The 23,960-nt window shown below is 55.2% G+C and overlaps 1 protein-coding gene across 1 annotated transcript in view; it reads right to left on the bottom strand.

The window, feature by feature from the left end:
- PLXNA2 (plexin A2) overlaps positions 1-23,960 on the bottom strand; it is a 129,459-nt gene that overhangs the window by 53,821 nt on the left and 51,678 nt on the right. Inside the window, exons 5-8 of the mRNA XM_054293915.1 lie at positions 6,307-6,407; positions 2,379-2,502; positions 1,211-1,364; positions 673-769 (exon numbers count right to left, since the gene is read on the bottom strand). Of these exons, the coding sequence (XP_054149890.1) occupies positions 673-769; positions 1,211-1,364; positions 2,379-2,502; positions 6,307-6,407 (476 nt within the window). The remainder of the gene's footprint in view (positions 1-672; positions 770-1,210; positions 1,365-2,378; positions 2,503-6,306; positions 6,408-23,960) is intronic.

Here is a 23,960-nt window from a genome sequence, read left to right as displayed (position 1 = left end):
GCTGGGCACGGGGAGCAGGGCAGTGAGAGCTGCTGCCACCACAACAGCTCCGATGGCTCATTGTGCTCTCCCGAGCATCCTGCTGGCCTCGATAGCCAGGGGAGCTTATTCTGATCCTCACAGCAAATCTGGGGAGTGCTGAGAGCTTCTTTAATTACTCATTTGTCTGACCCGATTCTGTCCCTCTTTGGGTCTGTAGCAGCTCAGCTCACCTGGCCTGGCCTCCAGCATTCCCAGCAGGGGCTCCCACAGACAGCATCCCACCTTTCCCTGCCCACATCTCATCTCCTCCATATCTCACCTCCCACCTCCCCAGCCCCTCTGTTCTCCCTTCCCTTCCCTTCCCTTCCCTTCCCTTCCCTTCCCTTCCCTTCCCTTCCCCCCAATCCCCAATCCCCCATCCCCATTTCCAATTCCCCGTTCCCAGTCCCTAATCCCCCAATCCCCCAATCCCATCCCCATTCCCTCCCGCTCTCAGTTGCGGGATCGCGCAGCTTGGGGGCACCAGCAGGTTGAGGTTGCTGCCGGCTCTGCCTCCTCCGCCGTTCCCGGATCCCCCCGGATCCCCCCGAGCCCGCCCTGTGCCCCGGGCCCGGTGCCACCCCCAGCGCCCCCTCCCCAAACCCTCGGGGCTGTTTTTGGCTCTGCCCGGGGTGGGGAGGGGGCACTCACAGCTGGTGGGCGCTGCAGTTGTAGAACTTGAACTCGGTGCTGACGAAGGTCCTGCCGGTCTCCCGGGACTTCAGCTGGAGCACGACCCCGAACCAGTCTGGGGACAGAGCAGGGCCTGTCACTGTCCCTGCTGTCCCTGCTGTCCCTGCTGCTGGCACAGCCGGGGGGATTTGCTGCCCCCTGCCCTCTGCTGAGCCCCCTGCGGCTGCTGCTGGGGCAGCATTGTTTAACCAAAGGTACCTGGGCTTGTAAGTGGTTACATAGAACTACTGTCAATATAGAATATATACTATACAGATATAAATACTGTCAGAGTGCTTTTGCTTTGTGTGATTGGTCAAGAAGCTTATAAAGCGAGTTGTAACATTAAGTTTTGTGTCTGCTGCCTAGAATGTGAGCTGTTGGCATCTTCCCATTGTCACAACCATGTAATGAGACTGATGCTGGAAAATAAACCAGCTCGAGGCAGATCCACAGCAGCCCCGTCCCGTTTGTGTCTGTAAATAACCCCCAGCCAGCTGGAGGAGCCACCGCTTACCCTGATCCACGGGGATGGCAGGGACGTCTCTGGCTGCGGGTGACACGCAGAGCACCTGGCTGCCCGACACCTGCCCCTCCACCTCGCTGAGGTTCCCGAAGAGGCAGCTGACCCCGGCACTGAGGTCTGGAGCGTCGCTCACCCTCAGCCTGAGCTGCAGCACGGACAGCAGGGAGCAAAGCAGAGCTGTCAGCAGGAGAGCAGCCCAGAGCTCCCTCAAATCCCCAGCCCTGCCTGTTTTCCCACCCAAAACAACCCCCTGAAATCACACACCTGCCCACAGTTGGTGCCAGCTGCCCTGTGATGGGGAAGGGAGGGGGAAAAGGGAAGGCAAGGATGTTCTGTGGATACAAACCATGCTGAGCCTTGGGGTGCTGGCAATGGCAGATTTTTGTCCCCTGGTTGCTTTGCCACCCTCAGTGCCTGTGGCAGGACCTGAGAGCAGCAGGGACCATCCCCAAAGCCCTGAGCTCAAACCACCTCCCTCCCCACTGCATGAATGGGGGAGACCACCCTGTCCTGGCTGGGAGGAGAGTCCCAGGGTCCCCAGAATGGCTGGGGAGTGTCCCCAGTGTCCCCAGAATGGCTGGGGAGAGTTCTCAGTGTTCCCAGCACGGCTGGGGAGAGACCCCAGTGTCGCCAGAATGGCTGGAGAGTGTCCCCAGTGTCCCCAGAATGTCTGGGGAGAGTTCTCAGTGTTCCCAGCACGGCTGGGGAGAGTCCCCAGTGTCCCCACCATGGCTGGGCAGTGTCCCCATGGCAAACCAGTGTCTGCAGGGCTGAGCCCCCTCTCCCCACACCATTTTTACAGGGGGGCTGCAAGGGGGGCAGCAGCACCAGCTGCCACAGAGGAGTGGGGCAGCAACAGCTGGGAAGGCTCAGAGAGCCAGGCCTGAGCCCAGCTCACAGAGGAGCTTTTTGGGAAACAAAGCCTTTCCTTTAGCAGCCACAGAGAGCAGGGAAATGTGAGCTGGGGCACCAGGGGAAGGGGATTTGTTTCTGCCATCCCTCTCCACCCTCTTGAGTGACCCCTTGGCTGCCCCATCCCTGTGTGAGTGTGACTTCATGAGAAAACACTTGTGCCAGAGGGAAAGGGAAAGGCTGGGGTGTGGATTGCTCCCTGCTGGGGGTGGCTGTCCCTCCTGCCCCTGTCCCTGTCCCTGCTCACCGGGAGGCTGTGCTCTGACACCGAGATGCTGCTGGGCTGCACGGCCACGCTCAGGCACTGCCCGATGCTCGCGGCGAAGCGGAACGGCTCCTCTGCCCGCTCACAGCGATCCCGCGGGGAGCACCTGCCACACAGGGGCACCCAGAGCACTGACAACATCCCCAGAGCACTGAAAATATCCCCAGAGCACCCAAAACATCCCCCAGGGGAATGAGAATATCCCCTAGAGCATTTAAAACACCCCCCATAGCACCCAAAACTCCCCCAGAGCACCAAAACCACCCCCTAGAGCACCAAAAACGTCCCCCAGGGCACTGAAAATATCCCCAGAGCACTGAAAATATCCCCCAGAGCATTGAAAACACCCCCCAGAGCACCCAAAACACCCCTCAGAGCACCAAAAGCATCCCCCAGAGCATTGAAAACATCCCCCAGGACACTGAAAACATCCCCAGGGCACTGAAAACACCCCCAGAGCACTGAAAACATCCCCAGGGCACTGAAAACACCCTTCAGAGCACTGAAAACATCCCCAGGGCAATGAAAATATCCCCCAGAGCGCCCAAAACACCTCCAGAGCACCAAAAACACCCCCAGAGCACAAAAAACACCATCCAGAGCACTGAAAACATCCCCTAGAGCATTGAAAATATCCCCTAGAGTATTGAAAACACCCCCAGGAAACTGAAAACACCCCCAGAGCACTGAAAATATCCCCCTGGGCACCCAGAATACCCCCCAGGGCACTGAAAACGTTCCCCAGAGCACCTAAAACACTCTCCCAGAGCACTGAAAACACCCACACAGAACACCCAAAACACCCTCCAGAGCACATCCCACCCAGAGCACTGAAATCACTCCCCCGGGGCGCTGAAAACACCCCCAAGGGCACCCAAAACACCCCAAACCCCTGGGAGATGGTCCACAGCAGGACCTGGTGATGCCCCGCACAGGGAGCAGGTGTTGGGCACCAGGTTAGGACCAAAGGGCGCTGGAAAATATTCAGTGATCAGCAAAACCACAAGGCAGGAACCAAGCATGCCAAGGTGCCAAGGTGTGCTCTGAGCAGGAACCAAGCATGCCAAGGTGCCTGGAGTGCTCTGAGCAGGAACCAAGCGTGCCAAGGTGCCAAGGTGTGCTCTGAGCAGGAACCAAGCATGCCAAGGTGCCAAGGTGTGCTCTGAGCAGGAACCAAGCATGCCAAGGTGTGCTCTGAGCAGGAACCAAGCATGCCAAGCATGCCAAGGTGTGCTCTGAGCAGGAACCAAGCATGCCAAGGTGCCAAGGTGTGCTCTGAGCAGGAACCAAGCGTGCCAAGGTGCCTGGAGTGCTCTGAGCATTCCACATGCCCCAGCACAGCTCCTCATCCCTCCTTTGCTGCAGAGGGAAATCCAGCAGGGCACCCACTGGGCACCAAGGCAGGGCTGCCAGTGCTCCAGAGCAGACTGTGGTGCTGGCAGCCCTCCAGGATTCCCTGCTTTTTGTCATTTGGGGAAAATCCTTCCCTTCCAACCCCTCCTCCATGGGTGCAGGTGGCAAATTTGCCTTTAAGGTGCCTTTGAACCTGAGCGTTGTGGGATTCTGTGGAACAGTGGGAGTTTGCTTCTGATGAAGGGAAGTGAAGTTTCCACTTTCCCTTCCCAAACCACCCCCCTGATCCCCAGCAAACGCTGGGGCTGCTCTCCTCACCCTCTCCCTTTTGTACCTTTTCCTTTGGAGCATAAAGGAGCTAAATATGAATGGTGCCAAAGGAAGAAATATCGAGGTTTAAGTGAATCTCTAAGATAGCCCTAAAGTGAGCTCTTGACTGGAGTCTTTATCTCATTGACTCGCTGGAACGGCTCTTTTTTATCATCCTATTTATGGCAACAGCACCAACAGAGATAAATAGGCCTGGAGACAATAACACACTTGCAGAGAGCAGCACGGGGAAGTCTTGCAGGCTTCACATCCCACTGGGCTGCAGAGATCCTCTAACAATCTCCTGGAGGCCTCTGACGGCTCCCAAAGAGCAAAGCATCCCTCTGTCCGTGCAGAGGATGAGCAAATCACCTCCTGCTCCATCCCTCAGCCTTTCAGCCATCCCCAAACTCAGCGGGAGCATCACCCCTGGCCCAGCACCTTCCAGGGAGCAGCTGGAAGCAGGAACACGTGAGAATGAAAGGGGAGAGGTGACAAATTAAATACAAACACTCCAGCGCTGGGGGCCTCCCAACAAAGATGACAGAGGCTTCGAGGAACAGCAAGATAAACGCAATTATTCACAGCTTAAAAAAATAAAGCTAAAAAATGATCACTGCTCCAAAGTGCAGATGCTTGAAGGGAGGGTTGATAAATCCCATCAGGGGAAGAGCCCTTGTTGGGAGTGGGTTGATGCTGAAATGTCATGGCCAAAAGGGCAGAGGAAATGACACTTTTCTCTCCTCTTGTCATCGAGGGTTTTGTCTCTGCAAAATGAAGATAACAACCTTTACCTGCCTCCCAGGTGGCTTGTGAAGATTCAGCTCATTAGCATGAGGGAAGTGCTCGCTGATCCTTGCACAGGAGCTGCTGCAGGAGCAGCCCCAGAGCCCCCAGCCCTGCTCCTGCTGCAGCAGCCCCTGCCCAGGGCGGGCACACAGGGATGGAAACGATTCCCTGCTGCCAGAGGAGCTGGGGCAGGGAAGCCTTTGGGGCGTGGTGCACCAAGGGTGGCTCTGCTGTGGGGGCTCGCTTGGGAAGGAAAAAACCTAAAAACCCCCAAGGGATGCTCAGAGGGCCCTGGGCTGCTGCTGGGGGATGCTCAGAGCCCTGCTGTGCCCCCAGCCCCTCTCTGAGAGGAACCTGTGGATGCTCAGAGCCCTGCTGGTACCCCCAGCCCCTCTCTGAGAGGAACCTGTGGATGCTCAGGGGCTGAGCAGCCCCTCCTGCCCCTCCCCAGCATCCAGATTCATACTGGGGAGCTGCTGGTACCCCCAGCCCCTCCTTGAGAGGAACCTGTGGGATGCTCAGGGGCTGAGCAGCCCCTCCCACCCCTCCCCAGCCCCCAGCCCCACTCTGCGAGCTGCTGTGCCCCCAGCCCCGGATCCAGGCCGGGTTTGTGCAGGAGCCTGCAGCTCCCCCCAGCACCTGCTCCCCAGGCAAGGGGCCAAGAGCTGCTGTGCGGGTCCCTGGGCCCTCCTCCCCCCCGGCCAGGCGCTCAGGGCTGCCCAGCAGCTGGCACGGGGCCGGGGGGATTTCTGTCCCCTCCTGTGCCCCGTGGGCTCCCTTCCGCCTTAGGAAGTGCTGGTTGTTATGGCAGGCCAGAGAAAGGAAGGGCACAGACACCTCCTGAATGCAGAGAGGCTTTCCTGGAGCTCCCCTGGAGAAAAGCACCCTGAGCCCTTTGTGCCAGCTCCCAGCCCCTCTGCCGGGTCCCCCCGGAGCAGCTGGAGCTGGGACCCCCTGACCTCCCCTGCAGGATTGAAAATTCCCTTCTGGGGATTTAAAGGGGCTCAGTGCTCTGCTCTGCTGCTGGAACCTCGCTGGGAGCAAAGCCCCACTCACAGGATCCCGTTTGCTGCTGCCTTTAAAAATTCCACATTACTGGGGCTTGGGCAAAGAGCAGGAGGGTGCAAACCAGCAGTGGGGTGTGCAAACCAGCAGGAGGGATGTGCAAACCAGCAGGCCTGCATTCCCACCAGTCCAAATTCTGGTTTTCCATCATTTTCCCCTCTGGTTTCCCATCATTTTCCCATCTGGTTTTCCATCCACATCACCCTGCCCCTGCAGCAGGAGTTGATTTCCCTTCCCCTCTCCCAGGGATCTCCAATGGCATCCGAGCTGCAATGCAGGGAATGCCCAAAGGAGAGAAAAATGGACTTGGGGAACTTCAGCCTGGCTTGTTTCGTGTGGGAGGCTCTGGGGAGCTCTGGGAGCTGCTCTCATCACCAGGGAAGGCTGGACTTACATGTGGTGCAGGGAGCACCAGCCGCAGTGCGGGTCCCCCGAGCTCAGGCACTCCTGGCAGGTCGTGTACTGCTCACAGGACTCCACGGGCACCCTGGACACCTGCAAGGGACACAACACACTCAGGGCTGCTCTGCCCACCCAGCCAGGGCAGCCCCAGGGCCTGCGGAGCCCCTCAGAGCCACGGGCACAACGGCAAAGCCTGGAATGAAATGAATTCGTTCCGACATCCAAGAATAGGAATTATTGCAGACTGAGACGTGAGATCACCCATCCCCTGGGTGAGGGCTGGGCACAGACAGCCCCAGCTGGGCGCCCACAGTGCTGCCAGTGCTCCTGGGACCCCTCTGGGCTGGAGCTGAGCCCTCTCCTCCCTGATTTACGATCTCTGCCTTACCCTTCCCCAGGGAGCTGCTGCAGGGATGAATCACAGGGATTGTGGCAGCTCGTTGGGTCTGGGTTGGTGTTTCACTGCTTTGTGGGGTCTGGGTGAAGGTTTCACTGCTGGGGCCACTCTGAGCCCTTCCAGCAGCAGCCACTTGGGCCCCCAGGCCTGACCCACTGTGGGTCTGATGCCACAGAGGGGAGCACAGGTGGGAACAGCCCCAGAGGCTGCTCTAAACCCCTCTCCCACTCCCAGCGCACGAGGAATGATGGTGATGGTGAGGTGCAGCACGGTCCTGACCTATTTACCAGCGCTGAAAGCCCCAGAGGCTTCAAAACGACACCAGGCTTTAACCACAGGTCACTGCTTGGCTCCAGCAAAGACGTTTGTAACCTTTTTAACCACCTTAACCTTTCCAACACATCCTTTGCCACCTCCAGCATTTCGAACCACTTTAACCTTTCCAGCCCATTCCTTGCCACCTCCAGCAGCAGGGTGGGTTTGCATCTCGAGCTCCTGTAGTGTTCTCTGTACAAAATATGGAAAAATCCCTTCCTGTACATTTGGGAGGCTCTGGAACAGGTTGTTCAAGGAGAAATCCCTTCCTATTCCTTCCTTGAAGAAGAAATCCCTTCCTGTAAGGTAGGGGGGCACTGAAGAGGTTACTCAAGAGCCTGTGGACTCCCTTATCCATGGACCTGTTCAAATCCAGGCTGGACAGACCTTGGCACAGCCTGGGATAGCGGGAGCTGCCCAGATGATTTCTGAGCTCCCTTCCAGCCCAGGCCATCCCGCGATCCTGCCCTTCTACTCCCGTTTCCCCCAGCAAACGCCGCAGATAATCCTCCCCCAGCCTCACACAGCTCCTGCGCCCCAGGAGCGATGCCTGCAACTGGCTGGGAATTCAAACAAGCGCTGGATGGCTGTGGCTCTGTCCGTCACAACAGCACCCGGCTCCCAGCAGCCGCGCTGAAAGGAGCAGTGTCTGCCCGCACAACGGCCGCTGTCACGCCAAGTGCTGTTGACACAGTGAGAACCCAGTTCCTCTCTGAGCTGGACACCAATAGGGCTGCTATTCTTCTTGTTTCCTCAGCCCCACTCAACAGCTTTTCCCGAAACAGAGATTGCTCGGGGTTGGAGCTTTCTGGCCGAGGAGGAGCCCGTGGGGAGGGTGGAGGGCTCGGGATGGGACCCTGGGAATGAGGGGTGGGAAGGGCAGAGCTGGGAGTGCCTGCAGCCCCTGATGGGTGGGAACAGCTTCAGGAGCAGAGAGGAGAAATTCCGAGGTGGAAATGAGGGGCTGGGGTTTGAGCCCTGGCCGCAGAGGGGCCTGGGGTGCCCTCGCAGGGTCTGCACTCAGGTGGCCACAAGGGATGTGCTGTTTGCTGCTCTGCCTCTCCCTTGTAAGGGGCAAGAAGCACTTTACAGTGGGGTGGGAGCAAGCCCAGGGGCCTGGTGACAGAACAGCCCCCCAGCACGGCCCATCCAGGTACAGACACTGCCCGCCCCAGTGACCACCCAGCACCTCCCAGTGCAAACCAGTGCTGCAGCCACCGTGCTGCCCCTGGGTGGAGAGCCAGCAGCAAACCCAGGTTTTGGGTTTTTCAAACCAAAATCTCCCTGTGGGAGACACCAGCTGGCACAGGATGCACCCAGGAAGGTCCCTGGGCTGCCCCTAAAGCCAGCCCAGCATGCTGAGCCCTGACCCAGCCCCAAATTCCCCCAGCACAGCAGATCCCCGCTCACACCCACAAAGGGAGGCTTGGCAGGATCTGTCCCCGTGATTTAAATGCAGCTCAGGGCTTGTTTCATGTTTGTGAGGAGCTGGATGCTCTCGCTGCGCTCTATAAATAACGGAGGGCTGGAATTATGTGAATAAGAGTTCATTAGAGATGATTTGATGTTGAGCGCTTCGTTTCTTTTTCTGCTCGGAAGCTGCACATGATAATTCTCTAAAAACCACGCAGAGGGTTTGAACAATGTCTCTGGGGGAGCATCTGTGTGAAGGACAGCAGCCAAGGATCCAGCACTGCTGGGGGATCTCCTCAGTGCTGAGGGCACAGCCCTGCTCCCCCCAGCCCAACTGTGACCTCTCCTCCTGCTCTCCCTGCCAAAACGCACCTGCTGCTCAACCATTAATTGATAAAGCCTCGTTATTACTGTCCCTGACTGCCTGACCCATAACACCAGCAAAATAAAATAAATTACAAAAAGAAAAAAATCAATACAGACTCTCCAAAACACACAGATTCCAGCTCCGCCAGCCACTGGAGCAAATAAGTGCAAGAAAGCAGTTCCAAATAAATAAATAAAATAAATAAATGAATTAAATAAACAGGCAAAGCAAAGTTTCCACAGCTTTTGCGTGCTACCAGCCCAGTGCTGTGACCTCCCCTGGCTGGAGACAGCCCCTGGAGCATCTCTCAGCCACAGCAGGCTGCCCACAGACCCCTCGGGGGGCTGGAGTTCAAACAGAAAATCTATTTTTAATGACTTTGGGGAGTGGAGTAGAGATGCCAACTAGTTCAGTGTAATTAAAGCCATCTATCACTCACTGAGCAGGAGCCCAAAGTTGATGAACTTTCCAATGAGATTTGATTCTTTCCTTTATTCATGAGAAAACTCCGCTTTGTGCCGGGGCAGGAGACGTGAAAAAGTGTGGGAAGGAGCAAGGAGGACGCCTCAGCTGAGCCATTAATGTGTCAGGGTGACAGGGAAAATAAAGTCAGACTTTCCCAGAGGCTGTAAAAAGTCTGGCAGGCTCTTCCCACTGCTCCTCTTCCTCCTGTGCCTCCAAGCAGAGCTGCAGGTGGAACGCCCTGCTGGGCACCTTTGCCAGGAAAATTCCAGTGTGGAGGGGTGGGAACGCTGGGGCTCTGCTGAGCAGGACATGTGGGTTCGGTCTGCCTTGGGTTGTGGAAATCCCTACCTGGAAACTGCTGCTCCTGCCTGGCGGAGACCGCAGGGAGTGCGGAAGGACCAGGAGTGAGTGGGGTGCAGGAAATGCAGCCATGGGGCAGAGCCAGGACACAGAGGAGAGGGAAAAGGGGGAGTTTAACCACAAACAACAGAGGAGCATCCCGAGGGTGGAGCTCCCCAAGGTGGGGATGGCTCCAGCATCCATCCCTGTGCCACAGGGGCAGCGCTGTGGCAGGGGCAGGGCTCCTGCAGGAGCGGCTCTGCTGTCCCACAGCCCACTCTGAGGGGCTCCCAGAGCCCCCCGGGCTGTCAGAACCAAATCAAGGCCGGGAAGTTCTGGCAGAGAAGCAGCGAGTGGGAGAGGACGGGGAGACAACGTTGCCATGGCTACGAGGGGATTATTTAATTACAGCACTGCAGATGCACGCAGAGAGCCCCTTCAACTCTGATCCAGGCAACCTCTGCTTGGGCTTGGCTTTGCTGCTCTAAGAACCTCATTAACATCTGAGGGGCACAAGCTGTGCTGGAGCACGGGGACCGGATCACTCTGGGTGAGGGATGAGATCTCCTGCACACATTCCCATCTCCTTGGCTCCCCCAAACCCTCCGTGCAGCGTGCCAGGCTCCAGGGGAGGTGATGAAAGCAAGGACAGCCTCCTCTGGAAGCCAGAAAGGCTGAAAAAACAGCAAATATCCCGAGGTGAGGCTTGCTGGAGCAGGAAAATTGTCCTCAAGCCAGAGTTTGCTGCATCCATCCGGCCCAGCATCCCGGCAGGGCTCGGAGCAGCCTCGTGTTCTGGCACACAGGCTCCTGCACACAAACACTTCCCTGTGGTTTACCACGGCTCCAGTTAATCATCACATCAATATGGAACATCTGAGCGGGGTTTGTTGGAATAACAAAGTGCCAGGCAGAGATCCCAGCTCCCAGGAGCAGCTCAGCCTCGGCCAGGAGGGGAAATGGGATTTCATCTCGGGCTGCTGGCTCTGGCAGCTCCTCCTCTGCCCCAGCAGGTGACAGTGACACTCTGGGGCACAGGGTGGGCACGGGGGCAGGTGCCCCTGGCTGGCACAGACCCCAGGTGTCCCATCCCTCACCCTGCCTGGGCTCCCAGCTGTGGGTGCAGGCTCAGCCCAGCATTTGGGATGTCCCTCTGGCATCCAGCCCTGTCACAGACATCTTTTATGGAAAATCCTTTCCTTGGGATCTTCCCTCCTGAGAAGCTGGGAGGCCTCAGGAACAAAATGCAAACAATGGTTATCTGCTGCTGTGGAATGCAACAGGTGCATCTGGGATTGGTCTCGTGTGGTTGTTTCTAATTAATGGCCAATCACAGCCAGCTGGCTCGGACTCTCTGTCCAAGCCACAAACCTTTGTGGATCCCTGGAAAGCCACCACAGCTCAGGGGAGAGGCAATTTCATTCCTGACTGCATAAAAGGGTCAAAGGAGCTCCTGGGAGCCAGGATGGTGATCCAGGCAGGAGCTGCCCCTCAGCTGCCAGGGTGATGACAGAGCCTCCCTGCTGCTGTGGGAACCCCTCTGGATTCCAGGACGATGTTCCCATCCCCGTGCTCCTGCCAGGGGACATCACTGCTGCCATCACAAGCGGCTCCCTGACATGTTGGCACCGTCCTCTGATGCCACCCTGCCACAGCCACCAGCTGATGAGCAGTGCCCTTTGATTAGCCCAGGCCTCGGGGGAGCTAATTAATCAGGATAAAAGGGGGGCAGCCTTCCAAAATCTCCGGGCTCAGGTGGGGATCAATCCAGCACAGGAAACTTTCATCTCGCATCAGTTCACGGCCTCTGCTTTGCCTCGCTGCCATGGAACTCCTGGCGTGCTCCCTGCAGTCATTTAAAAGTTTTAACAGAAGCTCAGAAAATTAATTAAGGTGAATAATTATAAAGTGTGCGCGCTTCTTCCCCTCTCTGTTTGGTGAGAAAACAGCAAAAACAGAATTCAGAATGATTCTGGAGCGGTAACCAAAGTAATTAGGTGTTCAACGAGCACTCACAACTGGGCTGTGCACAGAAAAATTACTGTTTTAGTCAGAGCACTTTGCCAGAGAGCCGTTAACAGCACAATGCTCCCTTTCCTCTAATTAGGCTTGGACGGGACTCTAATTAGGCTTGGAGCCTCCAGCTCGGGGCTGCCCGGCCATGGTGCCCGCCCAGCCCTGCAGGTGATGCTCCCTGGGCTGCTCCCAGGGACAGGGACAGGGACAGGGCCCCTGGCATTGGGCAGTGGGAGGAGATTCTGTACTGGCAGGGTGGGCAGGCCCTGGCACAGGTGCCCAGAGCAGCTGGGGCTGCCTCTGCATCCCTGGCAGTGCCCAAGGCCAGGCTGGACAGGGCTTGGAGCACCTGGGACAGTGGGAGGTGTCCCTGTCCAAATCCACTGAGCGGATTTGAGGTCACTTCTAACCCAAACCATTCCATGATTCTGTGATACCCTGAAGGTGGGGATGCCTTAGAGGAGAACACACCCTGCGAGGAACCAGAGCACCCAGCTGGAAGCACCCTGAGCATTCACCAACCCCGTCCCTGCTCCGAGCAGCTTCCTGGGCTGGCTGGGACACGCTGGAGCCCCCAGAGCTGTGTCCCAGCAGGGATGGCCCTGCTGGGAGCTCAGGCACCCAGCTCTGCTGCGGAACCCTGCATCTCCAGGCTGTGGATGCAGGCAGGCTGCCTCGCTGCGAGTGCCTGCAGTCTGTTTCTCCTGGCTCCCCAGGAAAAGCACACGCCAGACAGCAGAGCCCCTTCCCCCAGGCTGCCAGCCTGCAGCTCACGGATTCACTTCAGTTGTTAAACAGGATTGTGGCAGGCTAAGATAAAACAGAAGAGTTTAAAATGACAAACAGACTCCTAAATGGGACTAGAGTCTTAATGAAAACAGTAATGAATGAATGAGGCGAGCAAATATTCCCCATTAATATTAGACAGATAGATTAGATCCCTGGGCGCTGCATTTAAAACCGACATGAAATTACTTCAATTACTCTGCATTGATAAATAACAAGGCCGTATTTACTGTTAAAACACATTTCCTCCACCCTCCCCCACGCTTGCTTTGGCTTCTTCTGCTTCTCAGGAGGGAGAGGAGATCAGTGAGAGGATGGAAATGCAGCGGGCTGGGGGCTTCCCTCCTGCCCACAGGTGTGACCGTGTTCACAGGGGTCCCAGGATCAGGGGAGAGATGAGGATCTGACTCCATGTTTCAGAAGGCTGATTTATTATTTTATGATCTATAGTACATTAAAACTATACTAAAAGAATAGAAGAAAAGGTTTCATCAGAAGGCTGGCTAAGAATAGAAAAAGGAGGAATGATAACAAAGGTTTGTGGCTCGGACAGAGAGCCCGAGCCAGCTGACTGTGATTGGCCATTAATTAGAAACAACCACATGAGACCAATTCCAGATGCACCTGTTGCATTCCACAGCAGCAGATAACCATTGTTTGCATTTTGTTCCTGAGGCCTCCCAGCTTCTCAGGAGGGAAAATGCCAAGGAAAGGATTTTCCATGAAAGATGTGTGTGACACACGGGAGAGTTGGGCTGCTCTGCACCCAGCCAGGGTGTCCCAGGGCAGCTGCCCCGGGATCAGCCCCTCAGGCTCAATCAGCACCATCAGCTCTGCCATCCCAGCCCTGGCAGTGCTGTGCAAGAGGCAGAGCAATCACCGACAGCCGCTTCAAACCTGCTGCTCGCAGCATCCTCCCCTCTCAGAAATTCACTCTGCTTCCCCTTGCTGGTGGCTACAGCTGCTCAGCATCCTCCTTTCCACGCTGGGAAAGTGAGATTAACCTGATCAGAGGCCTCTTCTGATGAAGAGATCATAGATGGATAATTCCTGGGTGTTTGCTGGCATTTACATGCTAATGATGAAAGGCACTCTGGTAAAGGTAATGTCAACACGAGTCCCTTGTCCTTGCATCTCAGCCTCCAGCCCAGCCATCTGTTCTCAGGGTTCAGAAAAGCTCTGGAGAACAGGTTGCTGCTAGAAAAGCTGCAAAAGCTCCTTCCCAGCTCTGCTGCCTCAGCCTGAGGAGCTGCATGCCAGTCCTGGATGCCGGGGGATGCTCAGAGCTGTGGATAAGCAGAGCACTAAAGCACACCCGGGCTGTGCTGGCAAACCCCTGATGTCTTGCTGCTGGAGGATCTTAAATATCTGCAAAACTCAGCCTTATCACATGTCAGTAAACAAGAAAGACATAAAATATCTCATTTCAGGGCTACAGGAGCAGCAAAGCATCCAGAGATCCTGAGTCCTTGATTCAGATGCAACATCCCAAATTTCCTGAGGGAGAGGAGGGGAATGAAAAACTCCTGCTTCCCCCGAGTTGGGATGCAATCCCCTGGGATAAATTCACTCCCCAAAAGGCAACACAACCCAGGCCTGGTGCTTTCTCAGCCAAAACCAGGGGTAAAACAGCCAAGTGGAGAGGGAGGAATGCTCAGAGCTCTTCCCACAGCTCAAGGGACGGATGACCTTTCCAATACTCTACCTGTATAAATCTTACTTAATGAAATAATAAAAAAAAAAAAATACCATGAAGGTTAAACAGTTCCCTGCAGCAGATTCACACTGAGCACAAGGCCTGCTCAGGGTTTATACAACAGCCCTTTAACATTCCTTTCCTGGCGACTGGGGTGACTCCTGAGCAGCCCCAACCGCAGGATGGGTGATCCCAGCCAAGGGCAGCGTGCCAAGGAAACAGCTCCAGCCCGGGCTGTGCTAAACACACAATTGGGGTTTGGCTGGGTCACGAGCCACAACACGGCGGTTCCCCCCATCAAACCCCCCCACAACCCTTGGGACATGACTTCATTTGCGGTGCCACCACAAGTGAGCTCTTCAAACAGCCCGGAGCAAACGCGGCTGCCTGCGGCTTGGGAGAGCCCCTGGGAAAGTGGGAGCACCAAGGCAGGGCCTCCCGTTGTGGGAAACCAGAGCTGGGATGGGGTTTGGAGCCAGGGAAGGGTCGGGTAAACGGTTTGGCTTTGATCTTTACCTGCTTTTCCTTGGGCTGCTGTTCTGCTGCACGGGAGATGGGGAATCAAAGGGCAGCTCTGGGGCTGTGGCAATGCTCTGACTGATACAAGCTCAGAACCCCCCCACAAACCCCAGAATTGCTGCATTGATGCTCCCAGGGCTGATACAAGCTCAGAACCTCCAACAAACCCCAGAATTGCTGCGTTAATGCTCCCAGGACTGATACAAGCTCAGACCCCAGAATTGCTGCATTGATGCTCCCAGGACTGATACAAGCTCAGACCCCAGAATTGCTGCATTGATGCTCCCAGGGCTGATACAAGCTCAGAGCCCCCACACAGACCCCAGAATTGCTGCATTGATGCTCCCAGGGCTGATACAAGCTCAGACCCCAGAATTAAAGCTGCATTAATGATCTCAGGGCTGCCACATTGAGGCATTTGTCCCTGGCAGCCGCCTCAGCTCCTGCTGCAAGCAGCTGCTTTGACATCAGCCTCTCAGTGCCCGGATCCAGCACTCAGAACTGTGGCATTTTGGGCAAATAATGCCATGAAACTATTTCTGCTCCACCGGAGCCTGAGGAGCTTCTGCATGTATTTCCATAAATATCCCTGGCGTCAGTGCAGCAGCAGACCCAACAGACTGCCAGGGGGATCCTGCAGCCTGTGCTGAGCCTACCTACAGAGCAGCTCCAGGAAAAGCTCTGGGCTTGCAAGGGACTGGGGAGGACAGAATTAACCAGCTTCTGTGGGGAGGCTGGGAACAAGGGGAATCATTGCCCCAGGATGGGGTATTGAGCAGGGATCAGCTCATTAATGACAATGTGGGAATGCCAAAAACCAGGAGAAGAGCTGGTGGATCCATGACCTGCTCTGTCTTCTGCCTCTGGCAGGAGCAGGGCACAGCGACCCACAAGGATGGATCTTTCGGCCATGTGAAACCATGAAACCTCCACTTCTGGGCCAAGCTTGGTCCCTGGCACGATGTCTGTCAGTGCAAACCTCCTGTGTTCTGCCTCTGGCAGGGAGCAGGGCACAGTGACCCATGAGGTTGGCTCTTTCTGCCATGTGAAACCATGAAACCTCCACTTCTGGGCTAAACTTCATCCCTGGCACGGTGTCTGTCAGCTGCAAGCTCCCAGCAGGGTGAATGCCCTGCCTCAGCTGCCTCCATCCTGCTGGGAGCCAGCGCTGCAGCAGCTGCTCCGAGGGCATTTCCCTGCAGGGTGGCTGGCAAGGGACGGGGTTAATGGTCCCACTCCACGTGTGACCTCTGTTCCCCCTCTCCAGAGCCGCTAATTACCCAGCTGAAGGGAGAGGGGCAGCCCTGGGGCTCTGCCAGCCCTGGCATCGATCTCTGCACCCCGGGAGAGACCCCAGGGAAGGCAGCTCCTCCCATCCCACCCAGCTAATCAGGGCCAAAGCACCATAAAAACCCGAGCAGCAGCAGCAGGTCCCCTCCTCAAAATGAGAGCAGCCTGTGGGGGATGAATGAAGAGCGCTGCTAATGAAAAGGTGCCTGCCATGGCTCGGTCCCTGACAATTGGCAGATGAACCTCGGTGGTTTGTGTGCTCCCCCTCTTTATTCTCTGCTCATAAAACTGGCAGGAGCAGGGGTAGCACGGAGCTGCTGGCAGCAGCTGTGCTCAGGATGAAAAATGAGCAGCACATGCACGGAGGCAGCTGGAGCACAGCGAGGGACCCCGGGGTCCCTGGGGTTGTTTCCCTCTCTCCAGAGGGGCCCTGAGCTTAACCCTTGCTTTCCTGGGTTGGAGCAAAGCAGCCAAAGCCACAGGGCTGGGTCACCCTGGCTGTCCCCAACACAGGGTGTGTGTCCTGGTGTGTCTGGAGCGCCAGGGGAGCTGCAGCCCTGATGGAACAGTCACCATGTGCTCACACAGAACATCACCCAAGCTCATGGGCAAGGCAGGGCACTGCAGTGTGGCACAGCACAGGTGGCAGCGCCCTGTTCATCCCCACAGCCTGTGGGATGAACCTCCTTGCCTGGCACTTTTGGAGGGCACACAGGCAAGGTGTGCCCCAAATCTCTGGCAGCTCTCTGTGTCCAGCCCAGTGTCCCAAAGCCACCCATCCCCTGCCACCTCACCTCGGAGCTGCCTTTGCCCTGTGCCTGGCAGGGAGCAGGAATGTCCTGCTATCCCTACAGAGCCCCCCTGGCATGGAGGGGGATGTGGAGGCCACGTTTTGTTTGCCCTCCTTGCTGAGGAGCCAGCCCAGGCCGTGTCCTGCCACCCACCATGTCCGAGTGGCCGTGGGCACAGCGTGGGCACGGGGTGGGCACAGCCCCGCATCTGCCCGCTCCCTGCAGCCTCCCAGGCCATGCTGTGCCTCAATGCCGCCTTTGTTCCCGGCTCTGGCACGTCCCAGGGTGTCAGTGACACTGAAAAGCTTTGACTGGCCCTTTCTGTTTGTTTTCTTGGCACACGCGGGCACCGCTCCAACGGCCCAGCCTCGCTGTGCCCCGCACCTCGCGTGTGCCTGGCAGGGTTGCTGAGCTGCAGCTCTGCCCAAATGATGCCATCCAGCCCCTCTGGCTCCTCCAGTGCCCATTTCCCACTGCTTTTCCAGCACAGCATCCCACATGCCAGAGTGGGTGACCAGTGCTGGGCACTGCCCAGGCTCCCCGAGGCTGCCAGAGCTCCAGGAGTGTTTGGAAATGCCCCCAGAGATGCCCAGGGTGAGATTCTGGGGTGTCCATGCAGGATTTGGAGTGGATGATCCCTGTGGGCCCCTTCCATACCTCAGGATTCCATGAATCCTGGCTGGCAGAGCTGCAGGGTCCATCCCTCAGAGCCCTCATCCATGGGACGCTGCCTTGCCAAGTGAACTCTGTGGCAATGCCAGGGACATTCAGCACAGACCCTGCTCAAACCTTCTCCACAGCCACAAAGGCCTGCTGCACACAGGGCAGGAACACAGACAGCCCTCAATTCTCCATTTCTGAACCATTCAGGGCTCTTCAAACTGTTCAAACACTGGACAAACCCGGGAGGAACATCCCTGGCACGGCAGGTTTGTGTAATTTTACAGTGCCTTGAAAATCCAAAGCATTTGAGTGCCCTAAGTAGCTTTAAAGGTCACAGAGTGGTATCACTGCTGCCTGCACAGCCTGGCCAGGCCCTGCCTGGTGTTTGCTCCAGGAACACTCTGCAGCCTCCGCAGCTTTTTAGCAGGATTGCTCTCCAACTCCATCACGCTGTCCTTGCCAGTCAATTTTCTGCTACTCCATCACTTTCCCATTTGTATATCATTACACACGGCTGTCAAAAATAATTTAGGAACCTGACGGGCAGCATGAGGAACGAGCTGTCCTAAGCATATCCCAAACTCCTGGGTTCTGCAGGAAAAGGAGCTCTAAGCCCTTTTCCCCACAGAAGGAGCCTGGCGTGGCTGGGTGTAGGACATGGGTCTGTTCCCACCCATGGACACATCAGTGAGACCAAGGAAAACATCTCAGGAGAGATCCCCAAAGATCCCCTGGTGCTGCAGGATGAGCCAGGTTGGTTCTGCCCATTCACACCCAGCCACAAAGCTGCTGCTGCAATGCTTTAACTCATTTTCATACATTTATGCTGAGACTAAATTTGTCCCTGCATATTTTCCTCCCCAGCCTAGTAATCAGTAGTGGAAATAATTTGCTGTTGTCTGCTCTGATGTTGCCATCTCTTGCACACATCCAAGTGACAAAGACATCAGGCCCTCAAAGTCCGATTGAAGAATAATTGGAAATCCAAAGTGGCACTAAATGTTATTTTCTAAATAAAATGCATTAAATTACAGAACATGAGGCTGTCAAGCATTAAAAAAGATTAGTTAGAGGCGGAAAAGAAATATTGTTCAACCCTTCAGAGACTTCATTACATGCAGAGGATACCCCTGTGTTCTTTGGGACAGGCAGGGGGAAAGGGAATGCAAAGCTATGGAAATATTTCCAGCAGCCTGTGCTGTCCCAGATGGGCCTGGCTGCCTCTACACTGCTGGATTTGCATCTCAGTTGCTGGATAAATATATAGAGAGATAGATATGTGGATAAATATGGGTGAGAAAGGCAAGATGGCTGAGGGGAAAACAGATAAATCAAGAAAAAGCAGAGAGCAGAGCAATCCCTGCCTCAGTGCCTGCAGGGAGGAGAAGGCCCAGCACAAGGACAGGAGGGATCACGGATCTCTGCAGGGATGGGGACGGCAGCCAGCCCTGGGTATCCAAATCACCCCAAATCTGCAGAAAAGGGACAAATCCGGGCACAGATCCAGCAGCTGAGCCCCAGGGCTGTGTGTCTGCCTTGGCTAGGTGTTAATAAACCCAAATATTGCAGCAGCTGCGTTCAGAACCTCAGCAAAGCCCAGCCTGGCCGTGGAGCACAGAGACAATCGTATTTCACCCGGTAGGAGCTGCTAAATTCACACTTAGAGCAATAAAGGCACAGCCAAACAAACATGACCCCTGTGGGACCCGTGGCTGGGGCAGGCACATCTCAGCTACACAAACAGCAGAGCTGAGGTGCATTTATCCCAAATCCCTCCTCTCTACAGCCTTCGCCAACAGCTCTGGCCCCTGGCATTAATACCCAGAGCCCAGCAGGCTGCAGGGGAGGCAGAATTATTTACATGGCTGCTTCCCCTTCCTGCACAAGGATTAAAGGCCAGGTGAGGCTTTTCGTTTTTTATTTTGGTTTTTGCTTTTATTTTATTTTATTTTTATTTTGGTTTTTGCTTTTTTTAAAAAAATAAGAGCAGATAATTATCATCTGCCATTATGGAGGCGCTGATGCACCGAGTGCTGCTGCCCCTGTGCTGGGGGGAGAGGGCAGAGCAGCCCACACACAACTGGAGATGGATTTATTCCAGCTGAGGGCTGGGGAGCCAAATCCCTCTCTCCCAGGGTTTCATTAGCTGGGAATGGCTTTCTAACGAGATTTACACAGCCCAGCCTGGAGCCTGCCCGTCCTGCCCTGCACCCAAAGACAATAACCACGGGCACTTCAGGGGAGCCTCCTGTGCCTCTGTCCCCACCCTCCAGTGCTGGGACACTGCTGCCATCGGGGCGACCTCACAAACCCACAGAAACTCACACAAACCCCACACAAAACCACACAGAAACCCCACACAAACCCACAAAACCCCGCACACAAAATCGCCCATGCAAAATCCCTTACACAAACCCCACACAAACCCACATAAACCCCACACAAACCCACAAAAAAGCCACACAAAACCCACAGAAATCCCACACAAAAACCCACAGAAACCCACACAAACCACGTAAACCCCACACAAAACCACATAAATCCACACAGAACCCCCACACAAAAACCCCACACAAAAACTCACACAAAAACCCTCCACAAAACCACATAAACTCCACACAAATCCACACAGAACCCCCCCACAAAAACCCCACAGAAACCCACATATACCCCACACAAAACCCCCACAAAACGCACACAAACCCTGCACAAAACCCCACATTCTGGTGCTATGGCTTCAGAATCCCGCTCATGGATTAAAACACCCCTAAAATAACCAAAACTCAGCATTCGGACACTGCTCTGAGGCACAGGGTGGGGTTTTGGGGTGTCCTGAGCAAGGCCAGGGCTCAGTGATCCCTGTGGGTGCCTCGTAGCCCGGGGAATTCTGTGATTCTCTCATCCCCTTATTCCCTTTGAGGGCTCAGGTCCTTTTTGGGTGGGATCTGGCTGTTCTGGATGGCTGCATCCCCCAAACAAAGCCTAAACCCAATCCCACCCCTCTAGTGCTGCCTCTTAGGGAGATTTTTCCTACAAATCCAACATTTCCTCCAGCATCCTGCTTGGACGAGGTGCCAGGGACGAGCTGGAGCCCAGGCCACCAGCCTGGACCACGCAGAGGCCTAAAATGGAAAAAGCCAGCTTGTTTTTGAGTGCCTGGAGCCTGCCCCCTCCTCTCTGCAGGCACGGGAATGCTGTTTCTGGCACGGCTTCTCCAAATAAAAGTGTGGTCAGCTCTTTTTTGGACGGATTTTTGAGCGGATTGTTTTTGTGGGCAGCGCTCTCGGCTCCAAGGCCCAGCCACATAGGGAGGGGTTATTGTTAAACCCTGGCCTTCCCCTGCTTCCTTCCCGAAGAAAATGAAAATAAAAATACTGAGATGCAGTTCTTAGCGAGGTGTTAATAGCACCCAAGGCACTGGCAGTTGTGAGTCACTTAAATGGATGGGGAAAATCACTTAAGTGGATGGAGGAAAGCCCAAAACAAGGGCAGGAGGCAAAGGAGAAGTCCCTGATCGCAGTGCTGAGTGCTGTTCTCACTCCAACAGATTGGGGAAAATTACTCCCCTCAGCTCCAACCAGGCAGGCAGCAACCCCTGACCAAATCCTGCCCTGAATCTCCAGGGATTTTGGCCAGTTTGGTTTTGATGTGGCTCTGGAGGCCATGGCAGGGTCATGAAGGGTGTCACTGACAAAGCAAAAGGCAGCACCCAGCCTCTGAGAGCCTTAGAATCAGCGAATCCTGGAATGGTTTGGCTTGGAAAGCACTTTAAAGCTCATCTCATTCCACCTCCACCAGCCCCATCTTCTCCAGCCACCTCAGCAGCTGAGAGCCCCTCAGTGCCTGGGGCCCTTTTTGTGACCGACCCTTCCTCCCCAAACCTCCCCATTCCTCCACTGCTGGGATGGAATTCCTGGAGGCTCTTTTAATTAAATTATTTGAAAGCATCTCTGGAGCCCTGCCAAGCCAGAGTGGGCTCTGCAGGTCCTGCAGCCCCCCGTGCTGCCCTGCCCAGCAGTTTGAAAGGGAGAACCAGCACTGGTGCACTGGGATCAGCTTTTCATGGGCATTTACCCATTCCAAAAGCTCACTCCAAGGAGTGCACAGGAGTAGCTGCAGTTGGGAAGGTGATGCCTGGATTTATGGGTCTTTATAAACAACCTGGCACTGCAAACCACACCCAGGGCCTTCTCTTCCCTCCTTCTGCTCGTTGGAGCATCAGCCTGGGCAGGAGAAAGGAATGGCTGTGGAGCTGAGGGTCTGGGGGGCTTTCCCAGATTTCCTGTGTCACTTAGGACAGGTCACATCTCTCTGCTTCAATCCTGATCTAAAAACTGATATTGCTGCTCCATCTCCCAAATCTGGGAGTGGAGAGCCAAACCTTCACAGCCTGGTGGGGGCTACTGCAGAGAAACCGGTGGAAAAGGCAGACGGAAAATGAAGAGGGAAAACAACAATCCCCCTGTGTGAGCAGCACGTTCCAGGCTTGATTACAATAAAAATAATTTCTTTAACACCCACACAGAAAGCTCCAGGCCGGGATTGCTGCTCCCCCTGTCTGTCTGGCCCCCAGCACTCTTGGCAGGGCCCTGGGCAGGGCTGGGGCAGGGGGAGCAGGCAGTGTTTAGTCTGCCAGGCACATTCCTGCTCGCTGCTCAAATAAATACAGGGTTATTGATGGGGCTCCCTCCCCTCCCCAGCATCAGGCAGAAATGCCACAGTTATCAAATGGCTCCCTGGAACAGCACAGGGATGGGGCTGGAGGGACCTTGGGGACAGAGGGACACCCAAGGCCAGAGGGGTTCTTGTTTACAAAGTCAGGATCTGCCCCAAGGTTGGTGCTCAGGATTTCCATTTGGGTGCTGACTGTGTTCTCCAGGAACATCCCTGTGAAATCCATGCACCTCCCTCCAGAAAATATCAACACTTCTTGCCACAGCAAAGTTATAATGGGAAATATTTTTCCAGTGGAGGAGGAGGAGGGAGAGCAAGAGCAAACCTCACAAAAAGTTGTTTTTTTCCTGCTTTACAACCAGTATTAACTTTTATATTTAGTCCCAGCTTGCAAGGCCATTCCAGCCACTTTCCCTGGGGCACATCCATCATTTTCAACCAATCTGGAGCCTGCAGGAGCCTGAGTCAAGCTCCACCTCATCTGGGGGCATTTTTCAGCATGTTCAGGGGAAAAGGAGAAAAAGGCAAAGGCTTTAAGAGTCAGGGTGGATTTGAACTCTCTGAAATCCTTCTGCCCCTTTGAGCCTCAGACTGAGTCCAAGCAGGAGCTGGAAGCCTGGAGAGGGCAATCCTGGGGGGGAGTCTCAGCTGCACCCCCAGCCCACACTGCCACCAGCAAAGTGCCCCAGACTTTTGAGGAGACCAGGCAAAGCCTGATCCAAGGGAAACACTGCAGGACAGAGCTTGAACTTGGCAGAGTCAGACCCACGAATGGTTTGGGTTGGAAAGGATCTCAAACCCCCTCCAGTGCCACCCCTGCCATGAGGTCACCTTCCAGTGCCACCATGCCACCTGCCACTGTCCCAAACCCTGTCCAGCCTGGCTGGGACACTGCCAGGGGTGAGGGAAGCACTGCCAGGGGTGAGGGGGATGGAGGGATCCAGCAGGAGCAGCTCCTGCACTGTGAGTGCACAAACCCCACCACAATAAAGGATCCTCCACACTGCAGCCCTTTTTCCATTTCACCCTTCGCTGGATCATTTTATGCATCTATTCCCACTGCTAATTCGAACTAATTAAAGTATAAAATAGAATAATTTGTGCAATTTCAGAGCTCCCCTCAGCATATTGTGAGTTATGTTTCCTTTCTGCTGGAGCCTGATGTGAGCAATTCCCAGCCTCGCTGGCTCAGTACCCCCAAACTCCTCTCCACAAACTATTCCAGGAGCAGGGAATGGGGGACGAGGGGAACTTTAAAAGGGAAAAATAATCCAAATTTGCTTTTAAATCTCATCACTGAGCACTGAGTGTGGTATTTCAGATCTCTCCTTCAAGGCCTTTTGCCCCCTGGGAACACAGCTCTCTCCTTTTATTGCTGGTAAGGAGGACCTGGGTCTGTCTGTCTGTCCATCCAGACAGGAAATCCTGCAGCATTCCAAACCCAGCCTTGAAAACCAGCATCACCCATAGAGCTGGACTGGGAGGTGTCCCTGTCCACTTCCAGTGGATGAGCTTTAAGGTCCTTTCCAACCCAAAAAATTCTGGGAGACCATGGCCTCAGCTTCCCTCAGGATGGAGCAGGGGTGGTGGCATCAAATTTGGAGGGACGTCAGAGCTCCTTTGCAGACCCTGCAGCCCTGGGGAGCTGAGGCTCTGTGCCCGTAAGGGAAATTCTAGAAATACCTCAGGACTGTGGTGGCTGGAATGGAAATGAAACAATGGCTCTGTGGAAGGGGAGGAATTGGAAAGGGAAGCAAATGCCGAAGCAAACACGTGGGAACCCTGTGGCTGTGACTGGCAGGGGAAGAAACAGCCCTAATACAAAGAAAAAACCAAAGCAAAACAAACAAACTGCAGGCAAAGGCAGGCAGCACTTGAAAGGAACAACCGCACGGGCAATGTCTGCGACATAACT

The sequence above is a fragment of the Melozone crissalis genome, unplaced genomic scaffold (assembly GCF_028551555.1).
Source record: "Melozone crissalis strain CALT ecotype California unplaced genomic scaffold, PUWL_Pcris_2 ptg000198l_1, whole genome shotgun sequence".
In the NCBI taxonomy this organism is placed as follows: Eukaryota; Metazoa; Chordata; class Aves; order Passeriformes; family Passerellidae; genus Melozone; species Melozone crissalis.
Note: the sequence above shows the minus strand (reverse complement) of the source record. Positions and strands in the feature narration are given on the sequence as shown.